The 23,770-nt window shown below is 41.8% G+C and overlaps 1 protein-coding gene across 1 annotated transcript in view; it reads left to right on the forward strand.

Annotated features, from left to right (window-relative positions):
* Positions 1-23,770, forward strand: part of LOC117823513 (raftlin-like) — a 185,360-nt gene that overhangs the window by 19,040 nt on the left and 142,550 nt on the right. Inside the window, exon 2 of the mRNA XM_034698722.1 lies at positions 5,175-5,358. Within this exon, the coding sequence (XP_034554613.1) occupies positions 5,211-5,358 (148 nt within the window). The 5' untranslated portion in view covers positions 5,175-5,210. The remainder of the gene's footprint in view (positions 1-5,174; positions 5,359-23,770) is intronic.

The following is a 23,770-nucleotide window of genomic DNA, read 5'->3' on the forward strand; positions in this document are numbered from 1 at the left end:
CAAAAGATAGAACAAAATGGCCAGAGGATCGTTGCTAATTCAGCAAAATGGAAATCAATGGTCCTTTTCCTGTTTCTTTATTTTATTCGGTAGCTAGCAAGCGTTTGTCTACCCATGAAGTCTCTCTGACTCACTGCCTATCAATCTCAGGAAAACAGCAGGGCACAGAGGAGTAGAGGTGGGGCATTCAGGTGCTGCTTACTGCCCAGAGCTCTCGCCCCCGAGGACAGGTCTGAGGCAACAAACAGTGAGTCGAAAATCATAAACATTGCACATTTCCTCCGTCAGCGTAGCTCTAAAAATAATGCTGTTTGCCTTTGCCTCACATCTCCTCCTCTCTGGTCTCATGGAGCTATGCAAATGCAACCCCTCCATTTTTTTTTCTCTTCCACTTTGTTTTCCTTCCACACCCCTCCCTTTAAGCCCCCCCCTTACACCCCCCATCCTATTGTTCTTACTACCTCTTCTCCATCTCCTGTAGACGACATGACAGAGCCTCGTCTCCCCTCTTGTTGCTGCTTCTCTCCAGGGCAGGGGAAGAAATGATAAAAGCTATTTACAAGTAACTGTAGGCAACAGTGAAAATCCAGGACTTGAAAAAAATCTGTTTTTTTTCTTCTCCCCTGTTTTCTTTGATGCCAGAGCCATTTGTGATGCTGCGCTGTGAACTGCAGCACAGAGCAGCGCAGTCCTGAGTGACTATTTAGAGGAGGAATGAAGCACTTTTAGGGACTGACTATGCCAGCTTCTGTAGATTGTATTAGGTTTGTTTGTTGTTGGAAATGGAAGAAGACATCAGTCCTGCTGTTAAAGCATGCTGAGAAGCTGAGACACACTTCCTCAGTAGAACCCCAGAACCAACAATTAATTTGGCAACCTACTGATTATTATCACGCTTGATTATGCAAATCTATACATCCATTTCCCTTTATTTGTGTCTATGTGGAGGATCTATAACCAGCCATCTCTATCTTACAAAGATACAATTGTTATAATGTCTCAATCCTGTGACATAAAGGCATCATTTTTGTTGTTAGTGGATAAAGTCTGGAGCAGTTACTCTCCATCTGAACAGAGATTGGAGTCAGTTTTCTTGATGGCCTGCTCTTGAAAGAAGCTGTGTTTTGGGGTAAAAGTGGTACCACACTTTTCAATTTAAGACTTGAAAATAAAGCCGTAAAGGAGCTTCCCCTTCCTCTCCCAGCTTGTAAGTAAGTAAGTAAGTAAGTAAGTAGGATTTATTTATAGAGCACCTCTCAAGAACAGAGGTCACAAGGTGCTTTACAACAACAACAATAGAAATACATTAAAAGGCAAAACAGAGATTTCAAATACAGACAAAAACATGACACAAAAACAGACAGATTAAACAAAGGTAAGTCCAAACAGATAGGTCTTTAAATGTTTTTTGAACCTGTCAACAGTGTCCACAGCTCTCAGTTTCAGGGGGGGACTGTTCCAGAGTTTAGGACCAATAACCTGGAAAGCACAGTCCCCTTTAGTTTTTAACCTGGTACGAGACACAACCAATAAATCCTGATCAGAGGACCTCAGATTCCTGCTGGAGTTATAAGGCTTCACCAGCTCCCTGATGGAGACTGGAGCCTGACCATTGAGCGCTCTGTACACAACAACAATAACTTTAAAATGGATCCTACATTTAACTGGAAGCCAGTGCATTAACATGAGGATCGGTGTAACATGAGATCTCCTGGATGATTTGGTCAACAGTTTAGCAGCAGCATATTTGGACCACTTGTCATCTATATGATAAGGTGGACCGACAAGCACTGACGATCTCCATGAGGATAAACATGCTGCAAATGCAGAAAAGATGTAAATTCAAAAGCACGTGCAGAAGATCAAAACCGACGCTGCATGGTTTTTCATTTGCAGTGTGTTTCTGCTCTTGCGTTTGTTTTGATCTTAAGCATGTGTTTTTGAATTTGCATCGTTTCTGCATTTGCAGCACATCTCTCCTTATGAAGATTGTTCAGGCCTGTGACACAAAGGCATCCTTTTTGTTGTTAGTGGATACAGTCTGGAGCAGTTACTCTCCATCTTGACAGAGATTGGAGTTAGTTTTCTTGATGGCCTTCTCTTGCTGGCTCACTTTTGAAAGATGCTGTGTTTTTTGGGGTAAAACTGTTATCACACTTGTCAACTGTGGACCTGGTAATAAAGCTGTAAGAGAGCTTCCCCTTCCTCTCCTAGCTTGTCATCTGTATGATAAGGTGGACCGACAAGCACTGACGATCTCCATGAGGATAAACATGCTGCAAATGCAGAAAATATGTAAATTCAAAAGCACGTGCAGAAGATCAAAACCGACGCTGCATGGTTTTTCATTTGCAGTGTGTTTCCGTTCTTGTGTTTGTTTTGATCTTTTGCATATGTTTTTGAATTTGCATCGTTTCTGCATTTGCAGCACGTCTCTCCTCATGACGATTGTTCAGGCCGTTGCAGATCTTCCTCTCTTTTCGGCCACAGCAATACAAGGACAGAGTTAAGCTTTATTAGCATGATAAAGTCTCACAGCAGGGTTTAGGTCATCGTCTTTACAAACAAACGCAAAATACAAGCAAATTAAACTGAGCTGCAAAACTTTATTGACGTGTTTTCTGGAGAAATACTATTAGCGTGATATTTTATGTGATTGGAGCTCAAGTCAGGGCAGACGGTTCACGTGTGATGTGCAAACGATCGGGCTTTCAGCCGCTGCAATCCATTTTTCTTTGTGAATTCTCCCTCAGTGTGCTCTGGTATTAATCACCGGTCCGTCAGCCCGCGGTCTATTTCAGGGAGCTGTTCTGAGGCCTTCAGAGATATGATTATGATGCATGTTGAGATTCATAATGCCAAACAAAGACTTTCGTGTAAGTGCCACTGAAACACTGGCTTTACTGACAATGTAATGAATCTTCTTCCTCATCTCTCACTCTTTCTCTCCATTTTCTCCCTTGTTGTATGTTGATCACCCGTTTTCTTTTCAATGCGCTCTAATTGCACGCTCTTTTTCTCTCCAGACTCTACTTGCAAGGAATTATCCACAACCTTCCCCCCCGATCCTCCCCCCACGCTGACGGACAATCTCCAACCCGGCCAACCCCGTTTCCTCTCTCTCCCTTGATTGATTCTCACCTTTTCCATTCTTGCCGTTCACCTCATTAACAGAGTCCCCGTCTGCTCGTTTCCTATCTCGCCTCCCACTCCTTCCTACATCCCGACGCCCCCTCCCCAGCACCCACATCGCCCCTCCTTACTTCCTGTCCTGTCGTCTCTGGAGCGGCGGCCGGCTCAGATTCCTAGTCTCCGGCCAAGGCCCCTGAGCCGTTCTGTAATTAGTAAGTAGAATAATAGAGAGGGTTCCTCATCAGCAGAGGTGGGAGGGGAGGAGGGGGGCACTGCCGCCGTCTACTCATCCATCCATCCATCCATCCTTGAGTTTAATCAGCGGCGCACAATAGGATGTCACCTGCTCCCCGACTCAGCCGCTGGAGAGAGGCAGTGATGCTGTCACAAACCATTTGGGGCGAGGCGTCTCTTTAGGGCCTCCACTCCCTCCACGGTTGTCTCTGTTAATTTGGTCTCCCTGGGAACGAAGGAGAGGGAACCCGTGAAGAATCAAGCTCATTTAGTTGTGTTTATATATTTATTTACTGAGGCTTATCCGGCATGTTCTTCTTTATTGGTTTTCCGTCTGAAATCCCAGAGGAATCGTGGATATTTGAGTGCATGAATGTTTGTTTTCATATAGTGTGTGTGTGTGTGTACATATGTGTGTGTACGTACAGTGTTTTACAGACAGGTTTTCTGGCCCTACATCAATCAGCTGCGTGAGGGGGAAGTAAATATGAACGTTAACTCTTGTATTGTACTTAAATACAGTTTTATTGAAGTTACATGTCACGAATCATGAGTATTATTTTTGTATTATTTATATGTGTTTGATTCTTTCTTTGTTCTTTAACTTGAGAGAAATAAAACCTGTGTTTTCTGAATCAACACTGACCAAGACACTGGTACCTCAGAATCCAAATGGAAGGGTCGCTCAAGGAAGCCAACATGCACAGACCGCTCAGTTTAATCCAGTATTGTTTGGTTTGGTTTGAGGCATTGAAGGATACTCATGTCTTAATTTAATATTGTTTGGTAAAGATTGGGATTAGCTTGAGTTTGCAGATGTTGCACTGGTGCATTAAGGCTCTCTCCACCCCGGAGAAACACTTGAGCAAATATGGCGGATATAAAGTGATGCATCTGAAACACATTCAAGCCAGCTACGTGAAGTTTTTAGCTTCTGCTAATCTTCAGCTCTTGTCCCATGTACAGCCTCAACATGGATGTAGAGGGGCGCTGGTGGCCTAGTGGTTTAAGCGCCCCACATACAGAGGCTACAGTCCTCGTCGCAGGGGTCGCCGGCTCGATTCCCGGCTGGTCGACCATTTCCTGCATGTCTTCCCCCACTCTCTACTCCCCACATTTCCTGTCTCTCTTCAGCTGTCCTAACAAATAAAAAGGCAAAAAAAATCTCTATAAAAAAACGTAGAAATTCAAATACCCAGTGTCCAGTTTTACAAACCCACATTACACCACAGATATAATTTACTGTATATAGGGTCGGCTGTGGCTCCGGGGTTAGAGTCTGTCATCTGTTAATCTGAAGGTTGGAGGTTCAATCCCAGCTCCTGCAGTCACATGCTGGAGTGTCCTTGGGCAAGACACTGAACTGTGAATTGCTCTCGCTGTTGTTCAGCGGAGTGTGAGTTTGTATGAATGAGATAAGCTAATACTGATAGACCCTTACTATAGCAGCCTAAACCACCAGTGAGTGAATGTTGTATGAATGCATGGATGGATGAATGAGACGAGTAGTGTGAAAGCTCTGGTGGTCAGAAAAACTAAAAAAGCGCTATATAAGTAAAAGTCCATTAACCATTCACCATTCACCATAAATGGAGGCAGGTTTGAGGCTTGGGTTTAACAATGTGGTCGTGGTTCTCTCAGCAGAGTGAAGGATCTGAGTCTTCTGTCACCACAGGTTGCATCAATGTGTTAACACAACACATACACACTTACCCATCTGCACCCACTCATTTACAGGCTAAGCTACACAAGAGGCGCACAGGTGACAATGAAACACATGTCTCAGTGTTGTTTTGTCTGCTTGGCAGGGTCCGTGCACAGAGACACACACACACTGTGGAGCCATGGGCTGCGGCCTGCGCAAGATGAAGCCGACGTCGGAGGAGAGCAGTCCGGGGAAGATTTACTCTACGCTGAAGAGACCGCAGGTGGAGACGAAAGTGGGTGTGGCCTACACTTACCGATATTTGGACTTCCTCATCGGCAAAGACGGTAAGACAAAACTGTTTTAAAGATGTTTGAAGAGTGCATGGGTGAATACTGCGATATTCCAAATGATGTGCTTTGCTGTGAAAAAACTGACCAATAGTCGCCCACTTTTTGAGCTGCTTTTGTTTACTAGTCCAACACAGAAAGGGGAAATAAGTCCTCTGGAGTTTCTGGTTGTAATGCTGTAAGATGAAGAAGTCTAAGCAGGGTTTATACTTATGCAAAGCACGGTATGTTACAACCATAAATCTTTTGAATTGCCGTTCGAGTTTTTCCTCCAAATACAGTCGAGGGCTCCAAAAAGAAAGTCTCCTCTGTGTGACAATAGTTGCTGTTAATCAGTGGTCCCTGCTGCCTCCTTTTGCAGAAATGTTACGGTCATTTTGTGCTGCTGAGTCATAAAGGTCTGAAATATTGTTCCTTCCACATGCACGGTTTAAATCTATGAATAGCTTAAGGCCTTTGGCTTTATGCTGCCTCATACCTCTGCATGAAGAGACGGCAATATGCCGCACACATTACACAAACTGCTGATCGGCACTGCGATCTACAACTCTATCCTGCGTGCGAGCGTTATACTGACAAATGCCTCCTGTAGTGTGATTAATTTGTCTATACCCGGCTCTTAAAATGCCATCATACCCGCCTATCCCCAGAAGAAAAACACTGAGGATTCAGATGCAGAGAAGATCTATCATTGTATGCAAGAGCAGCACACTGGCTATAATTTTCATCAGGAGTTTGTTGTAATGATGGAGTGTTAATTAGCGCCTGCTCCCTGTCTAGCAGCCACTGTTGTAATTTCTTTTCTGACAATTAGTCAGTTATGCCTCCACGATGTGCTAATGATATAGAATTTTCCAACCGAATCAACTCCAAACAGCCTGCTGGCAGCCATCAATTATGTATGGCAGTGATTCCAACTCTGCAGCAAGACATGCTAATAAAGTAAAGGATGAGGGAGAGACTTTTTGTCCAAGGGTTGAACTTCACAGAAGTGTGTTTCAGTTGTTTACGGTATTCAGTGGGTGACACACCGGCCTGATTCAGGCTCTGTAAACATGTCAACAAGTAAACTATGGAGGTGTTGCTCACAGCCGGACTCAATCTGAGGCTCCCTGTGCTGCGGATGAAAATATGGAAATGAATCAGTTCCTTTCACCGAGATAGCATCCTTCTTCACACACACACACACACAATAACACACAGCCAGATACAGTACAGTCTTTACACACACACAGACAAGGCCGGCGGAGCCCGCTCCCCTCCTTTCCCTCCTCAGTCTGAGGTGTTTATTAGATAGGAGGTGGGTGTTGCTTCCTGAGTTGCCAAGACCTAAAGTAAGACTCCAGGGATTCTGTGTGTGCGTGTTTGTGTGTGTGGAGGCGTATTAAAGTGTGTCTGTGTTTTTTTTTCTAAACTTAGGTGCAAGTTTACAACAAAGACGGGTAATTTGCCAAAAGACGGTTGAAGTTTCAGGTTTACGTGTGTTTAAGTTGAAGTTTGTTTTAAGATTATTTGGATATCACAGATTAAGATGAGATTAAATTAGATTCTGGAAGTTATTGGATCTGATTTGACAGACTTAAATTAAAGCTGTTATTATGGTAAGTTTATAATAACAAGGTGTCAAATAACTTGTGATAATGTGAAAGTGGTTATGCAAATAATAAACCAGCAGAGAACAAACACCCTGGTGTCTTTATGAAGCTTTATAGTGAATTTTACAGCATTATATAAATGTCTGGCTGACAACTATGTGCTATGGTTGGCTCTCACCACTCTCATAGGGCTGTTTTAGGCTCAACCAGGGAGCTTTTTTTAGTCATAAATCTCTTTAAATCACACTATAAATTACTTTAGAAGCTTTACACTGTAGAGAGACAGAATTAACAGTAAGCTGATGAAAATACAAGAGTGCTTAAGAGGGAAATATTTCCCTGAGGGGTTGGTTAAGACTCAAAAAGAGTTCAAAAGAGTTCCAGAAGGCCAATCTTTGGAGAGAGAGAGAGGGAGGATTGACACGCACCAAATCATGCTTGGACCAGGAATCCGATCCTATGACCAGTATAATGGGGACCGCAGTCTCTGTACAAGAGGCAGCCGCTCTACCGACTGAGCTTAACAAACACACACACACACTCTTCTACTTTTTATTTCACTCTTTCAGTCTATTTTCTATTTCTTTAGTCTATTTTATTTTCCTTAGTTCCTCTTTCTCTATTTTCTGTATTTCCTTAAATTATTTTTTGGTGCCTTGGTCCACAGTGTCCTCTTACCTCTTGAGTCCTTTGCTTCCCTCCACTTCCTTCCACAACGGCTGAGATCCATCCATGGATAGAAAAAGGTGAACAAACCCTGAACTATCCCACCTGACCCTTGAACTGAGCTAAACCGGCGCACACTGGGCTGCACGTATGTGACCCCATCTTTACCCAGACTTCCTCCTTTCAGCCCCTTAAGGCTGATTTATACTTCTGCGTTGAATCAACGGCGTACCCTACGCCGGGGGTCCGCGTAGCTCCCGTACCTACGCCGAGGCCTACGCACGTAGCTGACGTGCACCTCCTCCAAAATGTAACTCCCCGTAGAGCCGACGTGGACCGCAAGCTCTGTGATTGGTCCGCTCGGCGGCTTTGTCTTTCCCGCATTTACAACACTTCCGGGATCCCGGACATCGGCCACACATTGGCCGTGTCTTTCATCTCCTCCTCTCTATTCTTCATGTAATCATGTCTGTATGATAAACAGCAACATGTATCAGCTGTAGATTAACATAACACGATCTGAAACTCTGTGGAAAAGTAAACAGAGATTGTAGCGGGACCGGAAGCAGGCGGCCGGCTATCAGAGAGACCGCACTGCCCTCAGGCGTTTGGGCGGAGAATTGCTGCGCGACACGGACACACCGACGCACAAGTATGTGGGGCTCATGGCCGCGTCTGCCCCTGCTGTGTAGGGGAGACGCAGAAGTATAAATCAGCCTTTAAAGAGGATTCCTGCATTAAGGCAGGGTGGGCTGATGTGAAAACACAGCAAGGAAGAGTTGGGAAAAATACACTACTGGCAAGTGGGCAGGCTTATATTGACATCATGATATCTTTTTGCATGTGATGAAAGTGCTTTGTGTCCTTTATTTATCCCCAGCATGTTCTTTCCCACTCGTTCACTGATACTGTGAACATGACAAGGCATAATATTAATGTAGGGGCAAACTTTAGGACATTTTCCAGCGGCAGGTAACATGAAATTTTCTGTTAATTTACATGCACATGTTTGACTACAAGATTAGCATATCAACCTAAATCAAGGTGTGCACACCTTTTTTTTCTGCTGCCCCAAAGAACTCAAATAATCAAATATTCAGGGTATCAGAAACTAAATCTAAAAGATAAGCACACTCTTAGAAGAATGTTTTGGTATTGAGTCCCATTGCCTTTGCTGCAGATTGACTGCATGCTGATCCTTGTGCACATATACAACATTTTCTGCTGTCTAATGAGACACAGTCAGTATGTTTACATGCATACAAATAGGCTGTTTACCTTGAATATCCAGATCAAGAGAGGCACACTAATGAATTCACAAAGAGCCTTCACATAATAGACATTTTGATGCTGTTAGTTAAAACTTAAAAATAGGAGACCCAGCGGAAGTAACTTTTTTTAGTGATGAATTTGATCGTTAAGAGACTGCAGGGTAAGATTGTTTGTTGAAAAGTATTTACACATGTATAGGATAAAAACAGCATGGTGCTAAGAGAGACCATCTTTATCCACAGGGGGCGCCAAAATCAACACAAACTGAAAGTTCCTCACAGGAGCTTTAAAAAAGAGACATAATGAGAATAAACAGCCCCCAATAAGATTTCAGTGACATCAGAAACATAGCTGCTCAGAGATGTGACAGAGATTTATTTGAATTAAGGAGGCATAATGAGGGTTCTTTGGGGGTTTCTTGTATTTCAGAATATGTTGTTGCATATAAATTCATATTCTTTACTTACAAATTCTAAGTGAAATCATTACTGTAACACAAAAAAACAAAGAATAGTTCTGACTCTCTGATTGTCGTTGTCAGGATTTCACTGTGACCTCCTGTGCGTGTAGTGATGTCTCTTTCATGTGAACATCTTCATCCACTGAGTCGTCAAACATGCTCACTGGACTAACACCAGAAGTCCATACGTCCATGGTAAAGCGTATGTCACTGACCCAGTTGTTGATCAGATCAGGGAGAAGTCCTCAAAGCGACTCATGATACTGTTCTGAATACGCCATTAGCTGGCCAAACTACCTCTGATTAAGGAGGATCATCAAGTGTTGGAAATTTTGTGTTTTTGTCATTAATAGCTGAAGCCTTGGGTTAACTCATGAAACTTTCAGCAGTCCTTAAAATTGGCACTCGTTGTTTTATTGGTGCTAATGCTACATGGGGCTACTGCTGCTTCTTATTTCTTCAATGCATCTTTGTTGCAATGAGAACCTAAGAGTTGTTGTTCTCTTAAAGCCATTGTGAGGAATTTTAAGCTGATCGTGGAACAGACTAAAGTTTATTATTGATGCCTCTTTAGGATGTATAAAAGCAAACCATCAGTGGCAGGAATTGATGTTTCTTTGTAATGATTTTTAATGCTTTTAACCACTGCGAGGGGGTTGGTGTCAAGAAAAGCAATTCACAGCATGATGAAGAAACAGCCTTTTAACATTCCCATAGCTACGTTTCACAGTGAGAGATGAATTTGATTGTTAAGAGACAAAAATATGACATTTTATGTCAGAAATGACCATCTGGACATGTACAGGACAGAATCAGGCCGTACCATTTATCTGCAGTGGGCACGAAGATTGATGCAAAAAGTTCCTCATAGGAGCTTTAAAACATGAGGACTCAGAATACTTCTGTTGTAAGCTGAAATAGTGATGAACATCCACACCTGTGACGCAACTTTTACTCTCTTGTCAGCTTGCATATCCTCTTCTCTGCATATAATGGCTGGATGCATACTGCCTACTGTGGTGGTGTGTGTAGGCAGTGGTGGAGACAGACAGTTTTGACCTGGGTGGCCAAACTGGGGCACTGACTGTTAAGGGGTGGCCAGGCATGGAAAACATTAGGGGCTTACCCCAAACCTAGGACGGTTACCTCCAATAATCACATCTACTTTAACTTCTTTTTATAGAATAATTTAACAAATGTTACATTTCTGTAGATTTCTAATGTTAACATTAAAAATGTAACTCAACTGTGTCAACATTTATATCTGCTGAACTGAACTCTTTAAGGACTCAAAATGAAGATGATTGTCCAAAGTCAAAGCATCAACAAAAACAATATTCAAATGCAAAGAAACTACTGTCTCTGCAGCTTGTTGAAACACATCAACACAATAGCTGATTTCCATTTAAGTAATGCCTCTGACATGGCAAATAGCGAATCATGTTTAGAATTTCAGGGTGGCCTCTGGAGTGGCCAATCAGTTTTTTGAGGTGGCCATGGCCACTCCTTGCCACCCCTGGCTCCACCTCTGTGTGTACTGTAGGCTTGTTGTTAACTAAATTGAGACATAAAACAATGATCCCTACTTTGACTGCTTTGGTGCTGCTGATAGTCCTCTAATAAACAGCTGCCTGATGTATTCATAACTTTTGCAGAGTCACAGTCCGGCTTTAATACAAGACAATATAATCATCATAAAGAAAAAAGAACTGATGTATAATCTTCAATCTTAATGTTTAAAAAGAAAGGTGTGCATCTAACCTCAGCTAGAGATTAAATTCTAATATTTAGACTCTTTGTAAACATTTTGAGTTCCAGAGAAAAAGAGTGAAGTGTCATCTGCAAACTTCTGCTCCTTTTTTAAACACCTTCTCTGTAGACAGACATTAACACTGGGGTTAAGGTCAGGGTAAGTTTAAAATCAGGTGCAGAATTAGGATTAGATTAAGGTTAAGTATATAATGGGGGTCATTAAGGTCGAGGTGTGTGAAAGGGAAATTAATGTGCTTAGTAGAGGTTCTTTGTGTGTGTGTGTGTGTTTGTGTGTACGTGTGCTTGGCCTGGAGGGAGCCATGCGTGCTATATATAGCCATCACTCCGTTATTTCTGCTCATGACAGTTATAGCTGAAATGATGGTGGCGGGGGGGGTTTGATAGCAGCGGTAGAGGAGGAGCGGAGAAGGAGGGGGGTGGGTATGGGAAGCAGGGAGATGTAGTGCGCTGCGTGTTCGCTCTGACAGTTGATTAGTCTCCATTAGTTTGTCAGGATGACTGGACTGGATGGATGATGGAGCTGGGGGAACACGGCGTCCGGGGGGGCAGGCAGGCGCTTACAAACTGCTTCAAACGGGACCTGACGTTAGGGCGGGGCTAAGAGGGGGCGGTGGGAGGTGCTTGGGTGCCTCCTATTTGTCAAATTGTGTGTGTGTGTGTGTGTGTGTGTGTGTGTGTGTGTGTGTGTGTGTGTGTGTGTGTGTGTGTGTGTGTGTGTGTGTGTGTGTGTGTGTGTGTGTGTGCTTGGCTCACTTCCACATTGTTATCTTGAGGTATTCTCTATAATGGTGGGGGTTGGTACTTACTGTAATCAGTTTCCTCTTTCTCTGTCTCTCTGTCACTGTCACTACGCCTCTGTCTATTTCTCACTCTTAAAGTAGTGTGCGCTTGTGTGTGTGTGTGTGTGTGTGTGTGTGTGTGTGTGTGTGTGTGTGTGTGTGTGTTCCCACAGGAGCACATTATGTTTGAGATATATTAGAGACTGTAAATGTAGCCCTGGAGGATAAACCATTTCACTGGATCAGCATTTTTTAGGGGTAAAAGAGTTGGCGTGGTACTCGTGGCTGAAATGACTTTGCACCATGTATGTAGGCGTTAGCAATGATTGAAATGTCTGGCTCTCTTTTCAGGAAACACGTTTACAGAGTCAGACTGAGAATAGTGTTAGAAGGAGCTCTTGAGGTTTTTGCATGGAGGGAATACTTTCTATATGACAATCAGCTCTCAGCCTTAGAGCGGTGCTTCAGAGGGGATCTCCACATTTTCAGTTGTTGTTTTTTTTACAAGCTATCAAACAGCTGTAAATTAGTGCCAGCTACATAACACAAAGAGTGTAGATCCTATTCATCCAATAGACAGAACAAAACATGTGTGTAGTCTCTGTGATGTCGCCCATTCATTCCTGGAGAGGGGTTTTGAAGATTGACAACAAAGCTGTCATTAAGGCATTCTACCTTTTTTTACAGCATCAGTTTACAAATTCAAACTAAACTTCTTAGAAGAAGGAACACTTGGACATACAACAGCATGAAACTAACTGTAGTACTAATTATACTGACCAGTGACGTGCGGTGAGGTTCATGGCTGGTGAGGCACAGAGATTAGAGTCAGATTTACACATTTATGAGCCAAACAGCTCGGTTTGAAAGGAGTGGGTTATTTTCTGACCTGATGTTTGAAACAGATCGGCCTTCCTTTATTAATTAGATCCCCTTTCGATTGGTAGTCCAGTTTTGAAAATTTTTTTATTTTTTTTTTTAATTTTTTTTTTTAAACTTTGTTTATTGATTTTCACATAGAAAAACAGTTACATCCGAAATTCAAAGTTTACACATTTTCCTCTTTTCTTTGAACAAAAAAACACACAAATGACATACTAAATACAAAACAACAAATAACCCCCCACCCCGACACATACTCCCTCCAGACTAACTAGATAGAATTCCAAAAAAGGAAAACCTAAGATAAAAAGCAAATATAACAAAAATAAACCGATGAAAGCAATAATCTGAACATAGTAAGACACACCATGTTGATGCTCAGTCTAAAGACACACAGCAAGCCGAGCTCTCAACATAAGACAAGAAAGGGTCCCAGATCTTTTTAAAGATGTGAGCCCTGCCACCTCAGCCTTATCTTTTCAAGTTTAAGAAAATAGAGTATACTCTTAATCCAGCTTGAATGGGTAGGTGGGGCAGAGGATTTCCAATTTAACAATATCAGCCTTCTGGCCAGCAAAGTCGTGAACGCTAACATGTCCTTTTTGGCTGGAGAAAGAACAGACAGAGGAGGGAGAAATTGTTAAGGTTAGATATAATATCTTCCATGTTTGGCTTTCAATTGGAGCAAAATTTTAGAATGAACGAACTGCAGCTGCACATTTGATTTTGAAATTACAGCGCTTTGTCTCTGCGTAGAAGAACGGCAGCAGCGTTAATCTGTGTGCTCTCGTAGGCCCGCTTCAGTGAGGCAGAGTACTGTCTGCATCACCTTGCGCTTTTTTTATCAGCGGTTTTATGTGATCAGCAAAACTAAATATGTAACACACAAATATTAAATACATTAGCCTGACTGGAAAATTAGAGTGCATATTAAAAGTGTCTGATGACATTATATTGGAGACGTGAAGAGAGACAGAAACAGGCACTCGCCGATTACAAGCCTCAACCAAGTCAGTGAGGGATTGCGCAATCTGAGGTGAGGTGAGGCTGCTCACTTCACGTCTCGCCCATGTATCTGAACGGGAAATACGCAAATTCAGGAATTTTGACTATGAAATCATGGACATTATTGGATTCAAAAAGAAAATCAATATAAAGCACAGACCAGAGAACTAATACTTGAAAAGATCTTTATTTAATAAGGCTCTGCCTGCCCTGACCGCACGTCCCTGGTACTGACAGGAACCATGTTTGATAACATGTATCTGACCCATGTCCCATCTGTTAACAAGGCAATGACAGAGTTGATAATCTGCAGCCAGTTATTCTGAGGATCTCCATTGGTTTCGGCTTTACTTTTGGTTGCAGTTATGTCAATCTGTTTATACAGCACATGAGCCACACTTGATTCCCTTATCATGGGAACCAGCTCAGAGATAAGGGAACTGGATTGTCATTCTTGCGTATGTAACAGGGGTCACTCTAACATAAATTGAGGTGAAGATTTGTGCAGTAACAGGATGGATTTCTGGCAGTGTTTGACTCCTGGGGATAATACTCTGTAACCTTTTATGGTTATTTAGCACCTCGAGTGATGGGTGCTGACTGATGCCTGATCTCCCTCCAGCTCTTTCCTGGCTTCAAAAGTGAGGCTTTAATTACCGTGACTTGAAAATGGATGCATGTTTGTTTGATCCTATAAGGCTTTTAGCGGTATTAAAGCAAATTACACTTCATCCGTTGGCTCTGCTTTGCATGAGAGAAAGACATGGGTTACTTATTGTTAATCTGTCTAATTCAAGAACCGTTTTTTGGTGTCAGTGTCTAATTTTCTATGCTAACACAAAGTGTTTCTTTAAAAAAAGAAATAATGCTCCAGAAACAAAATATCCTTCATCAGCGTTTTAAATGGGAACAAAATTAAGTCTGACTTCTGCTTTCTGTTTCACCTCCCTCCTCTTTGGAAATATGCCCTCATGATGTTGAGTTCACTTCTTTATGACTTCTGCACTGTGAATAATGTTTGTAATAATTTCTCACCACAGTGTTTGATCATAACTTTCTGCAAAAGCCACCACAACAGCCCTGCAGGCTCCTTACCAGCCACCAAGTGTACAAAAATAATGCCGCTCTCTGCAGAAACAGTGATGAAAGGAAGAGTAAATCGTAGGTAATAAACCCCCTCTATACTAAATATTAGTTTCAGCCCACCAATGAGTTTTTGCTGTAACATTTTGAGCTTGCACTCAGCTTCATGGCCACTCTGCTACCATTCAATCACCTCTGAAGAGCCGCAGAAAAACAAAACGGAGAGTGTGTTTGATATTGAGATCATGACCCAACGGGGAGCTGAGAAAATGCAGCTGTAGCTGTGTTGAATGGTGTGGAAAAAAAGCCATTTTAACGAAAACACAAGCACAAAGGAGTCATGGATGTGTGGCAAGAAGCATATTTCCCCAAAATGTGATTTCAAAATGTTAAAAATGTCAGGAGAAATATGAAACATAATCAACACATCTCGTCTCCTTGGCTGGGAGGTCGAAAAAGCTTGAATTATAAAGATGTCGCCCTTGACATCAAAGCTGCTGAGCAGACACACACACAAAAACACAAACACACACAAGTGCGCACACACTCTGTTTGATATCATCTCTGGATCCAGACGCGTCATTTATATGCAAAACCCCCTGCAGCCCAGGGTCTCCTTGTTAATATGAGCTGTAGCAGTGGCGCCAGGTGAGTGACACGCAGGAGCACACCCCCCCTCCCCAGTCGTTCCACTCGAGTGTGAGACAGAGCCACAGGAGAGGTCAGAAGGAACGCCGCACGCCGGAGTGGCTTTCCGAGGGGAGATTAGTCCTGGGATGGCGGGGGGAGAGCCGGGATTTATCCCCTGGCTCCTGAGCTGGAGAGGTGGAATTGAATCGCAGTTATTGAAGGGGAGAATGACATTGAGGACTGAATTCACGGTCATCTGGTTTTTACATTACATTTCCATTATATCCCTGCTGCCCAGGGTGTGACTGCACGGCTCAAACCAAAACATGATTGTAAATTAGATGCAGGCCGAAGCAAGTCGAATGGGAAATGTGTTTCTGATGGTCTGAGAAATCAAAACAGCCAGGTGATGATTATTTATTGGAAAAATGCTGAATTAATGTTCCAGACCTGCTGTCTCTGCACTCTGATCACTCCTGAAGACAGTATTCAATGTGAGGACTGGTACTTTGTCAAATGTATTTCTGACATGTGCATTAGGTTGAGTGATACCAGGACTTTAGATATTTATTTTCACTTACAACATTAAGTATCTGCATTTCAACACATGTTAATTTCCCACTACTTACAATTTTATAACAGGCTTGTTGCTTAAGCTTTATTTATTTTGAAGAGACTCACCAAGTGGGAACTTTTGACAGTGAGAAATGAATGCAGAAAAGCAAAGTTCCTCAAGTGTCCACTTGAGGCTGGCTACAAAAGTCAAGGAAACCCCTTTAGAGTCCCATATATTTAATAACTGAACCAAATATGACCATGTTAACTTTAATAATACATCAGCTGGCACAATCGGGGCACATAGTAGCTGTTTGCCAGGCGGGTAGGCTGTGGCCTGAACTCAACCTTTCCTACTGGTTTCTAGCTTAGCTGAAGTTTGGTTGAGTCAGCAGCATTTCCAATATGGCGACCACCAGCTTTGTGCTCCATAACGCCTCTTCAAACACCAATGGAGGATGTCACGGAAACATAACCCTGGCACAAGCGTGGTCTAGGGCATCCAAGCGTTGGCTGCCCGTGCCATAATAAAGGAAGGAAACAGGTGGCTGTCGAGCAAAAGGCAAAAGAAAAGGCAGACCCTAACTGTAGCGACGTCTCTTTCCAGGCCACCATGCACGGTTCCGGGACCAGCTCATGCTGCTTCCTTCGTATGACCCCTCAGGGTTTCAGATGACAGTTCATTTGTGTTAACATATATAACACACGACAAATAACTCAACGCAATGGGAAAACTTCTCAAAATGTCTTCTATGGCTTCCGACAACGGCGTCTCTTTTCTTCTCGCCTCCTGCACAGGTGTCTGCCCGAGCTAAATCAAGACCACAGCGTTCCCATCTCATTGGCTAATTGGCCACTTGACCAGGAAGGCCCGCCCACCTTTAGCTTGACAGCCATAACACCCATGCTCAGAACAGTGTTGCCGTAACAATGTCACACAGACATCCACACACTGGATATGGGATTTGTCCTTTTTCTATTACATTTTGACTCCATGTGCACCACTTTCCCAGCGTCACGACTGATTTCCCCCTAAACGAATGGAAAATTACACACCGTAAAGAAGATTCCTTTGTGAATCCATCAGCCTAATCACGCAAGACAAAGTTACATAAATGATCATCAGGAAAAGAAACAGGGGATGGAAACCTCACTGCAGAGAAACAGCCTCTAAATGAGATGTTTGTGATTGAGAAAGAGAACTTGTAAAGCCAAAGATTAAAGTGAACCATGCAGGGATGTTGGAGCAGAGTCAGAGCAGCAAGTCATTAAATCCATTTACGTGTTTTGCATATTGGAGCAAAGTTCATGCTCATTAGTTTTGTGCTATTGTTTTTTCTTCTATTATAACAGTCTCCTAAATATGATGAGAGGTTCAGTTAGCTGTGCACGGAAACAGACTGCAGAGTCATCCTTCAGAGGGCTTCTTTTTCCGTCAATATATTTATTGACTTTTAAACGCTAATGACAAAAACAAATAGACGGGTGCCACTTAACCAAAGTACCCACCAACACAAACAGGAATCAGACAGCTGTCAGACAGAAAGCCATTTCCATAAAAACATAAATCCAAAACACATTTAAAAACTGTAAGGTTCACAAAGTTAACCTCAGTCTGGCAGGATGCTGCATGAGGATCCCACCTAAGAACACCCACTCCTTCCCATCGTCACAAAAACAGCCAACAGTCCTCATATCTTTTTGAGTACACCCTGTTTTCCTTTTCTAATATCTCACTTTCTCTGAAGTTAAAGCTATTAGCATTTGGTCTGTTAAACTTTTCCAGGATTGGAACTGTTCTTCTTCTGTTCAGAGCACACTGTATCTGTCATTATCTGTCATTAAGTTCACTTGTGTTCTTTAGGGTATCATCCTAAAATAAAGAGCTGCATTTGGTTGCACCAGCTGTGCACAAGTTCAAACATAGCCTAGCTTGAATGTCATTTCTAACTTAGGATGGAGATTGATGGGATAATTTGGAGGATGAAGAGGAGCAGAAAGTTTTTCCAGCTGTAATGTTTCAGCAGCATGATCTCCAGGATAGATTACATCAATCAAAAAAGTATGATGACTGACCTCTACTCCTGCTTTCATTGTCAGAGTACTATTATATTTACATGTGTTGCAGTTGACCATTTCACCACTTAATGTCTTAATTTTTATTTTACTCTATCGAATGATCACCTTAAAATAATGCTTTGTGACATTTTACATACCAATAATTTGCTGTTAGTCAAATATCAAGTCAAGTCATGTGAACTTTATTTATATAGCACGTTTGAAAAACAACCACAGTTGGCCAAAGTGCTGTACAAACTTAAAATAACACAATCAATAAAAACAAAAAATAAAATGTATGATAACTCGCTCAATAGGTTTTAAGTAGAGATTTAAAATTCCCAAGTGTCTGAGCATGCCTTATACCATGAGGCAGACTGTTCCACAGTGTGGGAGCAGCCACCGCAAAGGCTCGGTCACCTCGAGTTTTGAGCCTGGCCGGAGCATGTAGGTGCAAGCACTCACACAGATAAGGTGGTGCCAGCCCATGTAAGCTTTTAAAAGTTAACTGCAGTCATTTTAGCCATTTGCCTGTATAGATACACTAGATGCAAACACAAACACCTTATCAAGAAAAAGCTTTTCTCTGATTGGCCAAATGAGGTGAAAACGTAATTTCTGCAACTATATTCTGTTTAATTTGGACGTTATGCTCCAATCGTTCAGATGAACCTTTTGGCCACATGGTTCAACCAAACAATGAAAAAACTTCAGCTACAAACTAACTAGTTTCAGCATGTGGTGTGGTGTCGACTTATCACCTAACTTAAGTCATAACTTATACAGGGCTGGTGCAAATGGACAGTGAAATCCATTTCAATTTAAATTCAATTCAATTCAATTTATTTATTCTTGAAAAGACATTTAGGTTTCCCTCATTTCCAATGTCGTCGAGATCACAGGCACATTAGAAACAACAAACACACAATCATACACAAAATAATATATTAATTAAAACAGATACAGTTTGAGACACAGTGGTCTGAGAACAAAGTCTTAAATTCTGCAAAAGAGGGAATGGATGTCAGCTTTAAAGTCTGTTGGAGGGTTTTCCATGATTTAGGGGCATCAATGGAAAATGCTGATCAACCCAGTTCAGTGTTAACTCGAGGGACTTTCAAAATGATCAGAACAGCGAGTCCCATAGGATACATAATTCCGTTCCAACAAGTCTGTGAGGTAGGTGGGGAGCTTTCCAACAAGCGCTTTAAAAATATACAAACATTTAAACATAGTTCCTTTAAAGGAAACTTTTTACTTTTAAACTGAGTGCATTCAAAAACCTGTACTTTTTAACATTTCAATTGACAAAGAAGTTGAATCAGTGCTTCTACTTTAACCACAAACATTCTGAAACAGTTATCTGTACTCCTACTTAAGTATTGAGTGTCTTATTTGCCACCTCTGATGGAATATGCATCAGGTACCTTCCAAGCTGACAGTACAATTTCAGCCCTGAGTCACTGCTTCTTCTTTCTGGCTGCATCGATAGTTAGCTGCATACTAAGTGGATGCTTCTTTTGCATTGTTTGGAACCCAGTCAGGCAGCAAAATGCCACGCCATCGTTTGCAGAGACAAAGATGTCAGGGCAGCGTTTTAGGCGGGTGACAGAGCCGGAGCTCAGCAGGTTCCACTCCGTGAGCTTCAAACGGCTGCAACTGCTGACAAAGTTTTCAGCAACAGGAAACTGCTCGGTTCCTTCCTCTTTCTCCTCCCCTCCTCGCTGTCTCTCGCTCGGCGGCATGTTTAAGATTAACAGTCCTTGTAATGCTTCATATTCTGTGCAGACTGTTTCCTGTGTCTGAAGGCTTTGTTATTGCAGCTTACTGGACTGTGTGTGTATGCCATTGATGCAAATGTAATTTCCCTCGCTCGGAGAAATATTCCCCTCATGATTCGATTTGAATGTTCCGGCCTGCAGGACAAGTGTGGTACAGGTTACCCAACTGGGCAGAAATAGAAGTCAGAGAGTCAAGGGAAAGAAGGAAACAAAAAGAGGAAACTAAAGTGTGACACTGAGGTTGATTCAGAGATATTTAAAAGTTCAGATTTATTGAGATTTTTATCTGAACCCCTTCTGATTCCTGAGATTTTGGTCATGACTGCACCTTCTGAACCACCATGTGCTCCAACAAGATAACACATCCTGGGGCTCTCTGGGTTTTATTTTTGAGATATGAAAGTTTCTGCATGTGGGTGGGGAACATCCGTGCGTCATTAGATGAGTAAGTGAGTGTCTTGAAGAGAGAGGAAATGAGGGGAGAAAGATAGAAACAGAGATATAGTTTGTGTGTGCTGCATGTACTTGGAGTTTGCTGACATGTTTTGCAGTCTCAGAAGCTCTGTGTGTGGATCTGTGTGTTTGTCTTGTGTTTAGCTGTGTTTGTACACAGCTGTTTTATCCAGCCTGCCTGCTTATTGCCTCCTGACAGACAATCCGCTCCAGCGCCCCCTCAAAGCTTTATTGGCTCTTATTGCCATCTTGCTAAGATCCAATATGCCAGTATTGATTGTGTTGAAATGCAATCAGGGGTCCACACAGCAGAGAAGCAAACAATCTAAATTTAACCAAACACCTCCGCCGGCCTTCTGTTTGGCCCTGGGAGCACCTCCCAGAGAGGAACAAACCTATTTATGTGTGTGTGTGTGTGTGTGTGTGTGTGTGTGTGTGTGTGTGTGTGTGTGTGTGTGTGTGTGGAGATGAATGGAGTAACTCTAACCTGGTCGCGGCTATTGTTAGACACTCTCTCCCAAGAAGAATGTGAGGTTGCCCAAGCAGCATGAGCAGGAAGTGACCTGCCTTGACCTCACTTCCTGCAAAGTGGGCGGTGTTTTTAAAGGAAAATATGTTCTCAGGCTTCAAATCTGATCTTAATTGTAAGTAAGTAAGTAAGTCAATTTTATTTAGTATAGCACCTTTCATAAAATAAAATCACAAAGTGCTTCACAGAAAAAATATTCAATTTAAAATGAAATCATAGAATAAAATCAAATCATAAAACATTAAAAGAAACAGACCATAGCATAATTAAAACATTAGTCTGTACAAGGTGAGTCGAAGGCCTGTTTAAATAAATGTGTCTTTATGAGTTTTTTAAAGGCAAGAACAGAGACAGCTGAATGAATATAACAGGAAGAGTGTTCCACAATGTTGGTGCCACCACTTCAAAAGCACGATCACCTTTTGTCCTTAGACGAGCCCGAGGGACAACCAGCAAGCCCTGGTCAGAAGACCTGAGTGACCTACTGGTGAGGTAGGGGTGGACAAGAACAAAAACAAGAACCTTAAAATGAATCCTAAATTTAACTGGAAGCCAATGTAGGGAAGATAGAATCGGAGTGATGTGGGTTGTCTGGCTGGACTTGGTCTACAGCCTTGCAGCAGCGTTCTGGACTAATCAAAGACGATGGAGGGATGATTTACTGAGGCAGGTGAAAAGTGAATTACAATAGTCCAGTCAGGATGAAACAAAAGCATGAATGATAATTTCCAGTTCAGGATGTGACACAACAGACCTAAGTTTGGCAATGTTTCATAAATGGAAGAAACATGACCGGGACAACAGTTTTATGTGGTGATCAAAATACATGGACTGATCGAATATAACTCCAAGATTTCTGAGTTTAGACTGGACAGCAGAAGAGAGGGAACCAATACACTGAGCAGTGTCTGTTAGGCGACAATTTTTTCCTCAAGTGTGAGTTGTACATTCAAATTCAGACATTGCAATATTTTTTTTCACATGTAAGTTTGATTTCAGGAAAATGCATCCTTGACATTCCTCGAGTAGTAGTGAATGATTTTAAATGATGTGTCTCTTTTGAAGTACAAACAAACAATCATCAAATCTCAGTTATATGTTGTTTTTTTTTTCCATTTGCACTAAAAGAAAATTACAAATCACACTCGAAACATTTCAATACCTTCTTTCCTCAAAGAAAACGCTGCGAACACGGTAAATAACTGATTTGTCAGCTTGGTAATGAAATTCTCAGCAGCCCTTCATCTCCGCTGAGTTATAAATTGAACCTCCTATAAAACCGTTGGTCCCTTTCAATTCAATTTGCACACAGGTAGGAGGGTGTTAGATTATTCATTCACAATTGCCATGAATTCATTTTGGGCAACATGTCACAACCTGAAAAACAGAAGTCACAAAAAAATGAAAAAGAAACATCTTTGGGAGCTTGTATGAACAGTTTGCTTTTCTTGTTCTTTCAGATCTTGCTCTGTCATTTTGGGAGGACTGGTGTCATTTTTCTGTCACAATTATCTGAATTTGTAATGAAAGGCTTCAGTCCTTTTGAATGAGAGACGCTGACAGCAAAACAAAACTTTGCTCAGATGAGTTTTGATGCATGTGCTGAAGAACATGTATTTTGATTTTATAATTTGACTCATGTTCCATCTGTTATAATAGAGGAGGCAGGCCCAGTCGGGTTGTACAGTCAGCCCCTAGCCAAGGAAGCCACATGAACACCTGTGGTAAATGTTATTTTTACAGCAGAAGTAAACATGTTTACAGTCTTCTACAAAAAAAGTTCTGGTCTGAACAGCTACTCTTTTTTTTCCTGTGCCCACTGCACGGAGGTGAAGTTTTTTGTAACCTTACCATGTTGCAGATATTTAGAAGAAGAGTTATGAATAGATTTGCACGAATAAGGGCCTGGCTGAGTTGACTGACAGGTGGATGTGATATAGTTTTTTGCTGGGAGGCTTTATAAGCCCACCTCAGCTCTACCTCTTTGCCTTGCATCTACAGTGAAGCAAAGTTATGTAGAGTCAGCATTTTGAATATGGTGAAGTCCTTTGTTGAGGTTCCCAATGGGTTGACATCATCGATTTTGCACAGTCTGTGGTTTTGGCTTCACTTTTGGGAAGCTGTGGTGTCATTCATTCTTTTAACCCTCCTGTTACGTTTGTTTCTCTGGAACAGCAATAATGTTCCTGGGTCCATTTGACCTGGGGCACATTAAATTATTTAAAAGTATCAGAACCCCAAAAAATCACAACACACATTTTTTTAAATCCTATTTTTTAACTCATTGCTAACCATTTAAATCAAGATTTAGTCCATTGGTGTTCTTTAATTCTCACAGATCATGGTTCAATGAGGATAACTCACTCGTTTTCCATTAAAATTAATGTTAAAACTTTTTTAAATGTACATTGGAAAGCCCTAAATATAAATATAATAGTTTAACATGATGTAGATTTTCTTTGTTTTATTTTATTTTACATTTTGATTTTTTTTTTTTTTTATGTAGTGCATATGTACATATTGTAAATGTGTGAAATGAGCCATTTTCATTGTATATGTTGTTTATGCTAATTAAGCTAAGCAGAAGAAATTTCATGGCAAAATAATACTTTTAACAATATTTTTTTAGAGTTTTGAACTTTAAAATGGGTCAATTTGACCCACAACATAACAGGAGGGTTAAGCAGTCCATGATGCATACACATAAAGAGAGAAACAGACAGGGGAAGAGACAGGAGCTCTGTGTGTCAGGTCCCCCAGCAGTCTAAGATGAATCCGGTGGTAAAGTGTCCTCACATGTAGGGAATTACAGGGACTATACTTCAGGAAGTAAGAGTCTGTGTTTTGTGCAAAGTTAACACAATTAGTTTGTCACAGCTGTTAAAACA

Source organism: Notolabrus celidotus, chromosome 12, assembly GCF_009762535.1.
Source record: "Notolabrus celidotus isolate fNotCel1 chromosome 12, fNotCel1.pri, whole genome shotgun sequence".
Classification (NCBI taxonomy): Eukaryota; Metazoa; Chordata; class Actinopteri; order Labriformes; family Labridae; genus Notolabrus; species Notolabrus celidotus.